The following is a 17,718-nucleotide window of genomic DNA, read 5'->3' as shown; positions in this document are numbered from 1 at the left end:
TGAATATTTACCATGTGCCAGACATTCTTCTAGGCACAAGGGATACAGGGGTACCCTAACCCAAAGTCTCTGTTCTCATGGAGCTTATTCTAATGGGAAAGACGGCAATAAAGTTGTGAACAAAAAATTAGGTGGTGGTAAATGATATTATAACAAAAGAAGAAGGATGTGTTTGGGAAAGATGGTGGTATTGTGGGATTGGAGGCAGTGGCGGGAGTGAGGAGCACTTTTTTTGATTGGGTGGTCAGGAAAATCCTTTTTGAGGAGGTAGTATTTCACCTGAGCCTGGGTGACAGGGGAAAAACAGAAGGAGGAAGAGCATTTTTAGGTACTAGAAGCAGCTGCCACAAGGACATAAGACAGGAGTGAGACTGAGTCTAAACACTTTACTAGGGGCGCCTGGATGGCTCAATTGGTTAAATGTCTGCCTTCAGCTTAGGTCATGATCCCCAGGGTCTTGGGGTTGAGTCCACTTAGGGCTCCTTGCTCAGTGGGGAGCCTGCTTCTTCTTCTCCCTCTGCACCTCCCACCCAGCTACGTGCTGTCTCTCTGACAAGTAAATAAATACAATCTTTTTTAAAAACTTAAAAAATAAACTTTTTACTGTAGATCTTTTTTTTCCTCCCTAATTGTAGCCAAACTGAAAAGCTATTTTGATAAAGTTCAAAGAAAATCCTGGGAAGAGCCCCCAAAAGAATTAATTTTGTGATTGGCTGTGCTCTTTCACTAGAGAGAGAGTTAAGGAAGTTTAATTTTGTAGAAGCATAAATACTTCCCAAATGATTTTTTTAAAGGTATGTGCCATGGCAAGAGGCATATTCACAAAATATTTTAATAGCATCATTCTCTATTAGGAATTCTCAGAAATTTAACACATGTTAAGTCATAATAGAAGCCTTTTTTTTTTAGAAGCCTTTTCTACATTCATATTATTTTAGTGGCATAAGTTTCTTATGTTTAGTAAACACCAAGAGTGAAGCAAAAATAATTCCCCCATTCATTGGATTTTCTAGTCCAGTTTTATTATTTTTAAAAAGATTTAATTTATTTATTCATGAGAGACACAGAGAGAGAGGCAGAGACACAGGCAGAGGGAGAAGCAGGCTCCACGCAGGGAGCCTGATGTGGGACTTGATCCTGGGACTCCAGGATCATGCCCTGGGCTAAAGGCAGATGCTCAATCACCAAGTCACCCAGGCGTCCCTCCAGTTTTTTTTTTTTTTAAGATTTATTTATTTATTCATGAGAGACAGAGAGAAAGAGGCAGAGACACAGGCAGAGGGAGAAGCAGGCTCCTCATATGGAGCCTGATGCAAGACTCGATCCCGGACCCCCGGATCACACCCTGAGCCGAAGGCAGAGGCTCAACTGTTGAGCCACCCAGGTGTCCCACTTCTCCAGCTTTTTAATTCCACAATGTCTACAAAAGGGTGAGAAGGTTTTCATCTAGAAATCTGTTTGTCAATGCATACAGAGAAAACAGAACTTTTATTATATTTTAGGGACCTGACACTTTATTTTTTTTTATTTTATTTATTTTATTATTTTTATTTATGATAGTCATACAGAGAGAGAGAGAGAGAGAGAGAGAGAGAGAGAGAGGCAGAGACACAGGCAGAGGGAGAAGCAGGCTCCATGCACCAGGAGCCCGACGTGGGTTTCGATCCCGGGTCTCCAGGATCGCGCCCTGGGCCAAAGGCAGGCGCCAAACCGCTGCGCCACCCAGGGATCCCGGGACCTGACACTTTAAATAAAACTCTCAGAGCCAGAAAAATACCAATTATCATAAAGTGTACTATGTTAACATGTATCTTTGTAGAACCTCAAAATTCATGACATTTCCATTGGATTAAATATTTTAAGATTCATTTTTTATAAAAAAAAATTAACCCTGAATTTTTTCACAGAAAGAGTGTGATGTATCTACAATAATGTAGTTAGTAGGTAACAGAATTCAATGACTCTTACTCTATTTAGTATATGGAGCAATAAGAACTGATATTTAAAACCTAACCTGACAAATTCTATATAAAAAGTCATAAATTAAAAATTGCTAAACTATTAGTGGGTAATTAAACATTCCATGTATGCCTCTTCAAATGTCTTCTTTCAAATCTACGGAAGATTATGGTGCATCATTAACACCTAATAGGTACTCATTATCACATCCAAATAATTAAATCACTCTGTAGGTCTATAAATGGAAAAATAAAGCCTAGCCAAATTGTAGTTAAAACACAATTTCTCTTATATTTACATTTATTTATTTATTGTATAAGATTTTATTTATTTATTTGACAGAGAGAAAGCAAGTGAGAGAGCAGGGTGGAGGGGCAGAGGGAGAGGGAGAAGCAGACTCCTTGCTGAGCAGGGAGCCTGATGCCAGGCTTGATCCCACCACCCTTGGTTCATGACCTGAGCCGAAGGCAAATGCTTAACTAACTGAGCCACACCAGGTGCCCCTCTCAAATTTATTAACACAGAATTTCCCCATTGTTCAGTACTTATCATCTTCCAGAACCCTTATTCATTTGCAAACCCACCTTCAATAATTAAACCTAGACTGAATTCCATACTAAAATCATGAGTACATGTATTGTCATGTTTTAATTCTGTTACCAAGTCCAATTATGTCTTTGTTTCAACTACAATTAGATGCCTGCATTATAGTCATTAATGCTTATCAGCAAATTGTTATGTACTTGAATTGCAAAATGTATGTTGAAGTTTTACAATGCTTTAACATTAGGGCCTTAGGTTTGTTAAGCAATTTTTACATCTTGGTTTTTATTATCAAGACATAGAACAATAAATAACAAATACCTCTTATTCTCAACAAAATTAAAAACTAAATTCCAATCCATGAATCCTTTATTTTTTTCCAAATGGAAGATGTGATTATTGGAAATATAAATTAAATTTAGAGAAAGAATATACAATAACAGAAGTAAACTTGCTAAGGACCTCTTTCCTTATGTTTTAGTAAGTATATTACAATATAGACTTGTGTGCTTTGAATAATCCCTATAAGGAAAAAATTAAAATTTATTTCCAGATATTAATTTCTAAGAAATTTTTCTATTGTTCTCAAAAGTTACCTTGTATAGACCCTCAGTGCACTGAGAAATTTTGATTTTCAATCTGGCAAAAAAAAAGCAGTAGAAATCAAATTTCTCTTTCTCTGCTTTCTGAGGAAGTAACTGCTTCTGTAATTGAGCCACTATGCATACCTTTCTTGATTTCCCCTCCTTTCCATATGCTCCTCCAAGTATTTAATATAAAGGACATGAATTCTGAGTTGTTTTGTATTAGTGTGATGGCAACAATCAGAAGATTCTTGAATATCATCTTACTTTGAAGTTTAGCCTGGAAGCCACTACTTCTCCGGTTGGTGTAATTATGGGAACATTTTCACAAATAATTCCATGATCCACATCAATAACTCTTCCTAAAAGTTGAGGAATAGTTTAAATTATAAAAGCTATTACAAGTTTCATCTACATCTAAAGCAAACTTTAATGTAAATGTGGGCATTCTGACACATATATTTGGAAACTGTCTCAGAAATATGATTTTACAGTAATCTAATGTCAGTGTCATAATGAGAGGATAATGAGATAAGCTCTGTCTCATATAACTCAGCCATATTCTTTACAATTACTTATTTCACTAAATTGACCTTTCCTACAGAAAAAATACAGTGCTACAAAAAGGGAATTAAGACAAGGCATAGTACAATTTTTAAAAATGTGATAATCAAACTCAAGTTTAAAAACAGAATAATGAAGAACAATAAGATGTTAGCTCTAATTCTGTATTTGAATTCTAAAAGCAAACAATTCATTCTGCCATATGTGCAGTTTCTAAAAATAATGCTAGAAATTTGTCCTAAAGACAAGTTGCATAATTTTTTTATGGTAACGTTAGTCACCACTCCTTACATTGTGATGCTAACTTTAGGAATAACTGTTTTAAAAAGCCAATATTAGTTCTTTGTAACTGTTAAAAGCTACCTTGTGGAAATTTTTGGTTCTATTGATAAAGCAAACATTTAAATATAGGAAAATATAAAACATTTGATTTAATACCTTTGATTTCCAACGTGTCAGTGAGGGGTAAATCTATGTTAGCTCCATTCTTGCTATGGCTTTCAGACTCTTGCACGACAGCAGCTCTCTTATAAATGCCTCTTTTTACTTCATCAAAGACCCAGAACATATTATATACTCGAGCCGTATAGCCTGCTAATTCTGTGATCTAAAACCAACACAGAGAGGTAAAATAGAGTTAATGTACTCAAGATAGACTTTTAAAAAGATACGCAATCGTCTTAGTTCCTTGATTTAAAGATCCTATTTTATTACACATGAAAAAAAATACATCTGATAACTGTTAAATGTAACAGTAAAAGGCTTACCAAGGGAGCAACATAGCAAGGTGTCAATGTAAGTTTGATTGGAATTACAAAACCTGTAAAAAATTATTCATTGAAGTCAGGGTTCAAAATACAACATACAGATTTTACATTGTAAAGAATGTTAGGCTTAAAGATCTTTCAGTCAAATTTCTGATTTGGCTCCATTTACAGCACAAATTTCATTCCCAGAAAATTAGAAATTTTGTGAAAAGCTTAAGGTCATAATGATCCTTTTTTAAGTATCTTTTTTCAATTTAAAATAAAAGATTTTAAATAACAGAAAAACATGTTTTTTTTTTCCTTATTATAAAATGAATGTTTCTGAGTCAGATTGTCAAAATAGAGTCCTAAGCTTTACGTACCAAAGGAAATACCTGTCAGAGAATATAATATTGGGAGTGAGCTCAGAGAAAAGCTTCAAATCCTTTTCAGTCTAAATCCCACAATTCCACTTCTTTTCAAGCCAACCATAATTTACATGATATGACTTTTATTGTAGGTGAGATTATCAAATGAGATAAATCTCTGCTTTAATCCACAAAACTCAATAGAATGGTGTCTTGCTCTTATTCTTCCAGTAGTCCAATTTAGGTTGAATCTCCTGCTGTCTTTCTATTAAAAGAACACCTTGTTAACTGGGTAACGTGAAAGGTGTCTCATCTCCTGTCAAGACCATCTTTCTCAGTGAAAAGGAAAGCACAAAAACCATTCCCTTATTGGAATATTTACTAGGAAATTGGCACCAATAAGCAAGGCATGGTCACTATTAAACTGTGGAATAAAACAACAATGCTGACATTGTGTAAGATGTATATGCGTGCAAAACATAAGCCATAAATGAGTAGGTGCTTCTATCAAAAGCCTTCTACTACATGTCTCCACTGCATCTCTACATGTTAATGTTATAACTATTTAAGGGGTAATTTATAAAATGTTATCTTGAAGAATCTATTGAGTTCCCAAGGGGAGGAAAACAGGGCTAAGAACTAACAAAATACAGATTCAAAAAAACTGGGGTAAATATATTTATCTGCCTAGAGAAAAAAATCTGAAACTAAATGTATGGGTCAGTTAAAGAAAGGCAGGAGGTCATGAGTTAATACACTAGGATGCAGGGTGGAGGGCATCTGAAAAAAACTGAGAAAGTGACTGTGGACGAATTACGTTGGGATACATGGCAGGGAGTTTGTCCTCGGACTCTTATTCTAAAAAGGAATTTTGTTCCCTTGGAACTAGCAGAGAGAAGGCATGGTGCTTTCATGTGTTGTCACAGCGGTAATAAGATTCTTTAGAACTGACCATTCTCTGATCCCAAGCACATTTAGGGAAATAAAGCAAAATGCAACTATTTCCTGTATTGGATACAATGTAGAAAAACTAGGCAATATGCTTTCTGCGACTTTAGATAGCAAACTATTTTAATATGAGATGGATTAAATTTTGATTTGTCATTTAATTTTAAGAAGAGATTTATTACATCAAAAAAACCTATCCCCAAAACTGTACCTCCAGATTATAAAAATTACTATTTGAAAATTTTTAAAAAGATTTACTTTAGAGAGAGAGTGAGAAAGAGAGAGAGACAGCATGAACAGGGGCAGAGGAAGGGACAGAGGGAGAGAATCCCCAAACTGACTCCTCGGTTGAGCATGGAGTCCCAAACGGAGTTTGATCCCAAGGACCTCGAAATCATGACCTGAGCCAAAACCAACAGCCGCTTAACCAACTAAAACACCCAAATACCCCTGAAAAAAAATTTTAAATGGAGTTATTTTGGTCCTAAACAATTGGTTTTACTTTAAAAAGAAACAAAACCCAATTCAATAAATCAATTACTGAATGAGACTGAAAACTTAATCAGCAAATCACAAACTTTGTTTGTTTACAGATAAGGAAACAGTTAAGTTTTAAACAGTTAAACTTTGTTACTCTTTTATATGGTCTATTTAAAGCTGATTTAATTGGCAGATGAATTTATAAGGATGCTCTGGTGATTCATATTATGACAAAAGCCACAAGAGCAATTAATGCTGAAAATGACTGGCCATGGGAATATCATGTATCTGAAATAAATAATTTCTGATTTTAAACCTGTGACATCTGCCAGTCTTATTACCATTTTTTCAGCAAATATTTCTTGACCACATACAATATTCCAAGCATTAAAATGAATATTATAAATGCAAAGATAAGTAAATCGTTGCTGCTTTCCACTCAGGATCTAGTGAAGAGATGGACAATTATAATATGGTAAAGCACCAGAACACAGAGAAGGAAGCCCCAGACATTGCAGGGAAGGGGAGAATAAAGTAGAATCACAAGACAGTTTTATATGTGGTCAGTGAGGCTTGACTTGTCATGAAGGATGAGTAAAAGTTTGCAAGGTATATAAATAATATTACTGGCTAGCAGTTACTGAGTTCCTAAACATGTGTTTATTTTTAATTTTATTTTCATTTTTAAAAGAGATTTTATTTATTTATTTATCTATTCATGAGAGACAGAGAGAGAGAGGCAGAGACATAGGCAGAGGGAGAAGCAGGCTTCCTGTGGGGAGCCTGATATGGGACTTAATCCCTGGACCTCAGGATCAGGACCTGAGCCAAAGGCAGATACTCAACCACTGAGCCATCCAGGTGCCCCACATGTGTTGTTTGAAATATTCTAGGTGTATTAACTCACATCAATCCTACCAAGTAATGCTATTATTATCTGTACTTTACAGATAAGGAAACAGTTAAGGAACTTGATCAAGTTCACATACTTTGTAAATACTGGAGCAAGATCTTAAATTTAGGTGCTCTGTTTCCAGAATCCATACTTAATAGACTTTTTTTTTTTTTTTAGTTTAAAAACAAATATGTTATACTACAGACAGAAAAAGAGGAGTTACAATTAAGAGTGTAAAAACTACAGAGTATTAGCAGCAATACACTTGGGAGTTGCTGTCCTTTATATTGATTATACTCTTAGTAATTTTTAGTAGAGAAAAGATATGTTTCTAAAATGCTAAGTATATCTGATAATTTACATTTTTCTTGATTTTCATATATTTTATTTTAATCAATTTGACAAGAATGCCCAGTACCTCTTTGTATGACGACATAATCCTTTCAATAGCATCAGCTCCAGAGGCCAATAAGTTTCGAGCAGTGGTAAAGGCTTCTGTCCGTTCACTAACCATAGCTTGTTTTTGGCCATCCTCTAGATCTAAAAGCAAATTACAAAATTATTGAGTTTTTTCACGTAATTGTTTTGTTTTTACAAATGAAATTGCAGCTAAAGAACCATCTGTAAATATTTCATTAGTATTAACAATTTCCTAGAAATTTAATGAATTATTGAAAATATAGTATTTGTAGATTTTATTTATTAAAGATTTTATTTATTCATGAGAGACACAGAGAGAGAGAGAGGCAGAGATATAGGCAGAGGGAGAAGCAGGCTTTATGCAGGGAGGCCGTGTGGGACTCGATCTCAGGACTCCAGGATCACACCCTGAGCCAAAGGCAGAGGCTCAACTGCTAAGCCACCCAGGTGTCCCTATAGTAGATTTTATTTAAAGTTTCCTCTTTGTTATGAATGAATAAATTTTAAAATCTTTAAAAAAATAAAGCTTCCTTTTGTTTTGTTATTTTTCTAGGAGAGTTAGAACACTTAGTTAACAATTAAGACTATTTTCATTTAGCATTCTTTTAATCCTTTCCAAATTCAGGTCTCTACCCCTCTTATGGCTAGGCAATAAAATACTACTGTTTTGGTCAATAAAATACTAATAACTAGAATATAAGCAAATATTTCTAGTGTGGTTCCTTCAAAAAAGGAACCTGAAAATTAGCTGATCTTAATCTACACTCAGTTTATCTATTTCACCCAAACTGTATCTATGGTCCACAGCACCTCAAACATGCAATACTCTGTTTATCCTCTGGTATTTGCATATATCATTTCTTTTTACTTTAACTTACTTCCTTTAATTTTTTGCCTAATTCTTTCTTCAAGAAAGTTAACTCTTTATTTTTTTTTTAATTTTTTTTTTAATGATAGTCACAGAGAGAGAGAGAGAGAGAGAGGCAGAGACACAGGCGGAGGGAGAAGCAGGCTCCATGCACCGGGAGCCCGATGTGGGATTCGATCCCGGGTCTCCAGGATCGCGCCCTGGGCCAAAGGCAGGTGCCAAACCGCTGCGCCACCCAGGGATCCCAAGAAAGTTAACTCTTTAATACAGTTTTCCCTGGAAAACCTTGTTTGGCTTTTCCAATGGACGATAAATTCCTTAAGGGTCAAGACTACATTTTGATTTCTTTATTCCCAGTACAAAGCAGAGTGTCTAGCACATAGTACCCCTTAATGTATACTGAAATGGACAGATGGATGAACATCCTAAATTACTGTCAATGCAGAATTACAGGCAAGAGTACAAGTTAGGCTAGGTTTGAATCCAGGCTCTACCACCTACTGACAAATGGTTAAGATAAGTAGAACAAGCCAATTATCTTCTCCATGCCTATTTTCTCATGTTGATGAGGGAATTAATACAACTATCTTAAATAATTCTATCTCAAAGGATTGTTATGAGGTTTAAAGATGAAACACAAATGAAGTATTAGCCTAATCCATGGTCTATGATAAATGCTCTAAATGTTAGCTGTTATTATTTTCTCTAGTTATTATTTCATTGCATATGTACTCAATTTAGTCTTATTCTTTTAATTTGTTCTCTACAGTCATTACTTTAGACTTCTCATCAGTATGATTCTCTATTTGGTTCTTCTATAAAGTATCTCCAAAGTTCTAAATTAAATACTATAAATTAATGAAAATATTATAATGATATAGATGGGCCTCCAAAGTTCTAAATGAAAATTAATGAAATACTATAATGATATAGATAGCCAAAGGCCCATTTTGATATATATTTCTCTCTGGTTTATCTCAGTGTAAAGGTTTTTTTTTCCTTAGAAAATAGAGAATGACAATACAGATATTTAACTTGTGCCCTGCTAGGACCACCAGATACTTTTACCTTTACTTGTTCATAGACAGCTCAGCTGAGTTTGAAAGGGATCCATGCAAAATATAAGGTGAAATTTACTCAGCAGATATTTACCGAAAAATTTCATATGCAAGAAATTACGCAAGGTGTTATAAGACATGCAAGGATAAATGTGATTTTCAGACTGTTTCCTTGGGGGCCTTACAGTTTGGTAGGAGAAAGAAGACAAGGTCCTAAATAACTGTGCAGAGCGGTCTGTGATGAAAGTTTAAATGAAGGGTTTGCAGAAGGCAAAAATCATTTCTGGCTGCAAAAGTCAGGAAATGCTTCATGGAGGAGCACACTGTGAGAGAGGCCTTGAAGACTATGTACAATTTTAATAGACCACAAGAACAGCATAAGCAATGGCACAGAGAAAGGAAATTTCAAGCAATGTCAATTAAATGATCAACAGCCTAGTCATGTTATGGTATGGAACGGTGTCAGGCACAGATTTCACTTGAGTATCAGAATCACTGTTCATGGGGACCTTTTATGATAGTCCAATATGCTCCTAGCTCTACTGTCAATCATTGCTCTGAGAACTACCGTTAGGTCCCTTGAATTTACTTAGTTTCCCTAAGAATGATAAAAGAAAAAGGCTTTGAATGCTGGTAGAAGTGAGGAGTCAAAGACATGATTGGATAGATAGACTGGGAACAGAATGTAGATATTCTTAAGTACATTTAAAAGTGTAATAAAATTTAGATAGCCACAAAAAAATGACCGAAGGATTTTCAGCAAGCTACCAAAATAATGAATTGCTGTATCAGTTAAATTTCTAAGAATAGTTTTGGCTCATAGAGAATCTGGCTGATGATCTAAAATAATTATGGAATTTTATGAATTTGGGTTAAAAGGGGTTTGAGTAGCAGCTTGCATCGACAGCCTCTGTTAAGAAGGAAAAACACTAGCACAGATGGACTTGTATTTGATATGGCATGGTACTTTCCATGTTGCTTTGGCAGATTAATGGGTTTTCTTCATGCTTTTAGCAACGAAATTACAAATAGCTGTGGACAGATTTCATTTGACTTTTATTCTACTGGTTGTTTCTTGGCAGGTACTATGAGAATGGTGCCAGTAGTATTTTGTCCTGCACACAATCGCCAACTGCATAACCTCTATGAAAAAGCCAGATTCCTTAGTGTCAGGATATAAATTTATGACCTCAGGCACTCACTTATTTTGTATCATAGGTCAACACATTTTATTTTCCTCACCAAATATTTTAGATATTTTGTCAAATGTTTTTCATTTAAGGATGTAATATTATATCTGCTCATTTTACTGCTATTTTTCAGCTCCACTATGAAAAAGTATTATATGGAAAATGGTGACATCTGTTGTTGTTCATTGAAAAGGTGAGAAAGGATTTAAAAACTAAGGTTATGTCATACACTTGTCAAAACCCATGCAACTGTACAATGCAAAGAATAAACTCTAATATAAACTATGCACTTGAGTTAATAATGCAAGCATATTGATTCATCAGTTGTAACAAATATACCACACAAATATAAGATGTAAATAATAGGAGAAAATGTGGAGGGGAGGGGATATTTGGAACTCTTTGTACACTTTCTGTTCAATTTTTCCATAAACCTAAAACTGCTCTAAAATTGTGTAGTAATTTTTTTAAAAATAAAAAAATAGGATATTCCTCTGTACTTTTTCTTTGGAAAAGAGTTTACTTCTTTTCATTGACATTTTACCTTAATCCTCTTGACAAATCTCAGCAAAAACTTATGGTTGTCCCCTACCTCATACCATATATAATTATCAAATCTAACTGAAGATCTCCATGTGAAATGAAAAACCAATAAATTTCCAGAAGATAAAATAGGAGAATATCTTCATAGTCCTGGATGAGGAGAGTATTTCTTCAACAAAAATAAAACCACTAACCACACACATAAAAATGATAAACTGAACTATGTTAAAATTATGAATTTCTCTCTTTTTTAAAAGATTTTATTTATTTATTCATGAGAGACACACACAGAGAGAGAGAGAGAGAGAGAGAGAGAAAGGAAGAGACATAGGCAGAGGGAAATGCAGGGTCCATGCAAGAAGCCTGATGCGGGACTCGAACCTGAGAATCTGGAACCTGCCCTGAGCCAAAAGGCAGGTACTCAACCACTAAGCATCCCTGAATTTCTCTTATACACTGTTAAGAGACTAAAAAGGTAAAGGTAAGAATAGAGTGGGAAAACTAGTACTTGAGATTGTGTGTGTGTGTCTGATGAAAGTCACACTATAGAGTACATAAAAGCTTTTACAAATCAATAGAAAAACAGAGAAGTCAATTTAAATGTGAACAAAACACTCATTGGTACTTCATAAGAAGTATGGCTAATAAATAAATAAAAAGTACTTAATCTCATTAGTCATCAGGGAAATGCAAATTAAGGCCCCAATGATGTACTACTATGTACTCATGAGAACAGTAAAATGAAAAAGACTGACATCAAACATTGACAAATGTTTGTGGAGCAACTAGAATTCATATATATCATATGATACTATTTATACAAGTTTTAAACCCAGCAAACACTAATGTCAGTAATATAAGTACCTTTACTGTGGCATGTTGGGGGCAGGAAAAAGTGAGGATGAGATAGGGGGCTGAGGATGGGAATAAAACTGGAAAGGCGTGGGGGTTCTGGGATGAAGGTATATTTCTATCTTTTGTGAGTGGTGATTTTGTGTATGTGGCAATTCATTGAGTGGTACACTAATGATTGGGTCCTTTATGGCATCTATGTTATATTTAAAAATTATAGCTACTTAGTATACATATGTGACATAGCTAATTAGAGCTAAAAAATATGTCTTTCATATGTTTTGCTAATTACTGTTACAATAATTGGTCAACAGGAGAGGAATTATATCAAAACTGACCCACAATATAAAATTATATTCCAATAATTTGACATTAGAATATGAGACACTAATATAACAAGAGTTATAGACATAATCTTTTTAGAGGTATATTTAAAAAATTTTTTTTAATTTTTTATTTATTTATGATAGTCACAGAGAGAGAGAGAGAGGCAGAGACACAGGCGGAGGGAGAAGCAGGCTCCATGCACCGGGAGCCCGACGTGGGATTCGATCCCGGGTCTCCAGGATCGCGCCCTGGGCCAAAGGCAGGCGCCAAACCGCTGCGCCACCCAGGGATCCCTAGAGGTATATTTTAGGAATAAAAAACATCACCCATTGTTACTAGGTGATGATAAAGTTCGCTTCCATTACAAAAAAGCAGTTATCTCTCAGTTGCTACTTTTGAAGTGCCACCTTACACTAGCAGACCACCTACAGGCAGACATGATTGGCAGTGCTAGAGGCCTAGAGGCTTTCTTTCCTGTTACATGTCTGTGATAAGGTCTGTCAGGAGGGACCTATGAGCAGCTTTCTTTGGCCTTTCCCAGAAGTGTTCTTGATATGGAGAGAAGAAAAATGGCCTATAACATTAAAAATCTGAGAAGATACCAAATGGCCAACAGACACAAAAAAGATGCTAAACATCACTCATCATCAGGGAAATGCAAATCAAAACTACAATGAGGTATCACCTCACACCTGTCAGAACAGCTAAAATCCAAAACATAAGAAACAACAAGTGTCGGCAAGGATGTGGAGAAAAAGGAACCCTCTCACACTTGGGGGAAGGCAAACTGGTGCAACCACTGTGGAAAACAGTGTGGAGGCTCCTCAAAAATTAAAAATACAATTACTCTACAATCTAGTAATCTCACTACTGGGTACTTACTTAAAGAACACAACAACACTAATTCAAAGGGACACATGCACCCCTATGTTTATAGTAGCATTATTTACAATAGTCAAATTATGGAAGCAGCAGAAGTGTCCATCGATTGATGATTGGATAAAAAAAGATGTGATATATATACACAATGGAATATTATTTAGCCATAAAAAAGAATGAAACCTTGACATTTGCAACAACATGGATGGAATTAGAGATTTTAATGCTAAGTGAAAGGAGTCAGCCAGAGAAAGACATATACCATACGATTTACTCATGTGGCATTTAAGAAACAATACAAATGAGCAATGGAAAAAAGAGAGAGACAAACCAAGAAACAAACTCTTAACTATAGTGGTTACCAGATGGGAAGTGGGTGGGGGAGATGTGTGAGATAGGTGATGGGGTTTAAGGAGTGTACTTGCCTTGATGAGCATTGGGTGATATATGGAACTGTTGAATCACTATATTGTACACAGGAAACTAGTATGTTAACTATACTAGAACTAAAATTTAAAAATTGAGATGATAGCTCCCAGTTAACTATTTTCTTAAAGTAATTTAAGTCTCTCTTTATATTTAATATAAAATAAAGGGGGTAATATCCTCTAAAAAAACAAAATAGAAAATATACATAATTATTCCAATGCCTCTTTTTCAAACATTTGGTCACATGGTTACTTAGTGTCAAACTAACTTAAATCTCTTCTAGAGCAAGTTCCAATATAGCTAATATGGAGGCAGCATGATAAAGGGGAAAAAGGCAATACACTAGGAATTATGTAGTATCTTCTATCCTTAGTGCTTCTGCCAACCATGTGTGTGACCATAGACAATTCTCAGGCCCCAGACTAGATAACTTGCAAGCTCCTCTTCTGATGGGAAAATGGCATGATTCCATATGCAATTCACAATGTGAACTTGAATATAAACATAATCCTGTCTTTACCATAAGATTTCACATAAAGTTGTAGGTAAATGCTATCACAGAACTACAGAACTAGTTTTCTTTTCTTCTCCAAAAACAAAAACAAAAACAAAAACAAAAAAAAAAAGGAGAAAAATTATGCATGCTCTTCCTCCTATTGGCATTTTTACCTCTGATTTGCTAATCATTTCCAAATGTGTTGCTCCTTTAATGACAATGGCCATGCCAGCAAACTCTCTTGAACACTTCCTATGAGGCAGGCAATATTCTAAGTTTTACATATGTTATTTTCTTTAATCCTTGTAACAACAACCCTGCTATAATTTCCCCCATTTTGGAAATGAGAAAATTGTAGCACAAAAGGGTAAAATGATTTGCTCATTGTCATAGTCTTAGTAAGCAAAAGAGCCAGGTTTGAACTCAGAAAATCTGACTCCAGTGCCCACGTAGTTAGAATATAATAAATATTAATAATTGCTTCCATCTAAGGTTTTACTATTTGCCAAGGACTGTTTCAAAGCACATTAAATACTTTATATATAATATTATAACAATTCTTGAGATGTATGTTATCTTATCCCTATAGTTAGGGTGGGAAAACTGGGACATAGAAAGCTTATGTAACTTTTCTCAAGGATAGGTAAGTATTAAATAACAAATCAAATTTGAACAGTGGCCTGCTTCTCTTTATTCTTTTGTCTTTCTTTTCTGTATCCTACTTTTCTCCTTTTCTCTTTACCATACCTCTCTTATTCATCCATTTTTTTCCATGTATTTTTGTCTTTTTTAAAAAAGATTTTATTTATTAATCATGAGAGACACAGAAAGAGGCAGAGACACAGGCAGAGGGAGAAGCAGGCTCTATGCAGGGAGCCCAATGTAGGACTCGATCCCGGCTCCAGGATCACACCTTGAGCCAAAGGCAGATGCTCAACGCCTGAGCCACCCAGGCATCCCTGTATTTTTGCCTTAAAATACAGAGTGTCACGTACTTGATTCATCTCTAACAATACAGGGCACAAGTGTAAATTAAGATTGAAGAAAAGATTAGAATATAGAGCATATACACCCAAGACCTAAAGCCTCCAAGACATATCATTAACTTAAAAAAATAAGTAATTTTATCCAAGTAGAATGGTAATTTAATATATTCATGTGTTAAAGTAGGTCAAATATATTTAGTAAAAAAAATGCATATAAACTTTATAAGTAGGAATGCCGGGGTAGCTCAGCAGCTCAGCCTTTGGGTCATGGCATGATCCTGGAGTCCCAGGATCAAGTCTCCCATTGGGCTTTCTGCATGGAGCCTGCTTCTTCCTCTGCCTGTGTCTCTCTCTCTCTCTGTATCTCTCGTGAATAAATAAATAAATATATTAAAAAATAAATATATAAAAATAAACTTTGTAAGTAGACATGTAGTAACTTTAGAAATTACAAAAGATGGGGATCCCTGGGTGGCTCGGCGGTTTGGTGCCTGCCTTTGGCCCAGGGCGTGATCCTGGAGTCCCGGGATTGAGTCGCGCATCAGGCTCCAGGGGTGGAGCCTGCTTCTCCCTCTGCCTGTGTCTCTGCCTCTCTCTCTCTCTGTGTCTATCATAAATAAATAAATAAATAAATAAATAAATAAATAAATAAATAAATCTTAAAAAAAAAAGAAAGAAATTACAGAAGATATTGAGCATACACTCATAATAATGCTGACATCTGAATTCATTTTTTGTCTACGTAATTGTCATATCACTTCTCTCTGTATAAATTGAAAGGAAGCTTTAAGAACTACCTTGTTCATTTGTAAAAATGTAATTATAATAAAAATTTCTATTTAAAATTTTAATGTTTCTTTAGTTTAATAAGATTTTTTCAGGATTTGTAAGATTTATTTTTAAACATCTTATTACATCACTTAGGGAAGTAAGATCATTAGATTCTTTGCATACATTGTTTACTTCTAACTGGTCTCTGTGGGGTTAATTTGTCACCATTAATAGCTGCATTTTCTCTGTTCTATGTTGAATACTTCAGGGTTTTCTAATAAGACCAGTGTTTCCAAGGACTAACAACTAACCATAATCTTGACACTGGGGTTATCTCTAATATACTTTATATATGAAGCTTTTATCCATAAATTTAAAGAGACTCACTATGAATATCTGATAACTTTGCCAAGTTTCTTAGTAAAACTAATCTTAAGATCATAGAGTGGTTGTTTTTTAAGATTTAATTTTATTTATTCATGAGAGAGAGAGAGAGGCAGAGACATAGGCAGAGAGAGAAGCAGGCTCCCTGTGAAGAGCCTGATGCAGTACTTGATCCCAGAACCCCAGGATCACAACCTGAGCCAAAGGCAGCCACTCAACCACTAAGCCACCCAGGCTCCATAGGTTTATATGTGTCTTTTTTTTCTCTGAATTCTTTTGAAAAAGTAATTATTTCATTATGGAAGGATTATTACTGAGATGCCTGGGTGGCTCACGGTTGAGCTTCTGCCTTCAGCTCAGAGCATGATACTACGATTTGAGATAGAGTCCTGCATTGGGCTCCCTGTGGGGAGCCTGCTTCTCCCTCTCCCTATGACTCTGCCCCCCCCCCCCCCCCGTGTCTCTTATGAATAAATAAATAAAGAAAGAAAGAAATAGATCTTTAAAACAAAACAAGACAAAAAGTATTATTACTAACAATGCCCTTTTCAATATAAACTTATTAAAATGATTTTTAAAAAAATATGAAAACAGATAAAATTTGGTTTTCCTAGTGGTTTAAATACATTGGTTTAATCAGTTAAGTTGTGGAAGCACTCATCACAAAGGATTGACAAATCTTAATTTACTAAAATGAACAATTTTAGGTTAAGAATGACTCAAATTTGACAAATATTTTTATAAGAATTGGTTAAAGCATTAAAGCACTGTTTTAATATATTAAAGAAAAGGTAAATTTGTACTTCTTTTTGTTAGATGACCTCAAATAACTATTGATTCTCCATTTTTATACCAAAAATAACTGTAATATAGTGTGAATTCTGTTACACTATCCTTAGTCTTGCCCTTTGTCTGGTAGGTAGTAATTGTCACCATACATCAAGAACATCAAGAGCATGCTCTATAGTTTATAAACATTATTTTACTAAGTCCTCTCAATGACTCTCTGAAGCAACCTTTCTGATTTTCATTTTGTAGATGAGGAAACTGATTTTTAGAAAGTTTAATTCACATGACTAAGAGGATACAGGCAGGAATTGGGGAAAGATTTGGGCAAAGCTCTGTCTTATGACAAAGCCCATCCTTTTCTCTAGCGCAACACCTAGGTCAATTTTGGTCAAGAGGTTTTTAAAGAAGAGGAAGAATTTTTTTTTTTTTAAGAAGAGCAGAAAATGATGCTTCTTTAATTAATTCCCCCCTGTTCCTGCCAATTACAACCCAAACTTTCACCTCATTTTTATACAACATTTTATTTATTTATTTATTTATTTATTTATTTAATACAACATTTTAATGTTGTCCTTCTTGCCCTTACCTTTTTTAGTTATCCCAAAGGATGAAAATGTTGGTAAAAATCACTGGGACAGT

The 17,718-nt window shown here is 35.0% G+C and overlaps 1 protein-coding gene across 2 annotated transcripts in view; it reads right to left on the bottom strand.

Annotated features, from left to right (window-relative positions):
* The window catches only part of ABCD2 (ATP binding cassette subfamily D member 2), a 68,885-nt gene that overhangs the window by 42,429 nt on the left and 8,738 nt on the right, over window positions 1-17,718 (bottom strand). For both annotated transcript variants that reach the window (XM_072765594.1, XM_026000118.2), the window contains 3 exons: window positions 7,506-7,627; window positions 4,089-4,257; window positions 3,354-3,448 (listed from right to left, as the gene is read on the bottom strand). In XM_072765594.1, the coding sequence (XP_072621695.1) occupies window positions 3,354-3,448; window positions 4,089-4,257; window positions 7,506-7,627 (386 nt within the window). The remainder of the gene's footprint in view (window positions 1-3,353; window positions 3,449-4,088; window positions 4,258-7,505; window positions 7,628-17,718) is intronic.

The sequence above is a fragment of the Vulpes vulpes genome, chromosome 8 (assembly GCF_048418805.1).
Source record: "Vulpes vulpes isolate BD-2025 chromosome 8, VulVul3, whole genome shotgun sequence".
NCBI classification, from domain to species: domain Eukaryota; kingdom Metazoa; phylum Chordata; class Mammalia; order Carnivora; family Canidae; genus Vulpes; species Vulpes vulpes.
The sequence above is the reverse complement of the archived record's forward strand: the minus strand, read 5'-3'. Positions and strand labels throughout refer to the sequence as shown.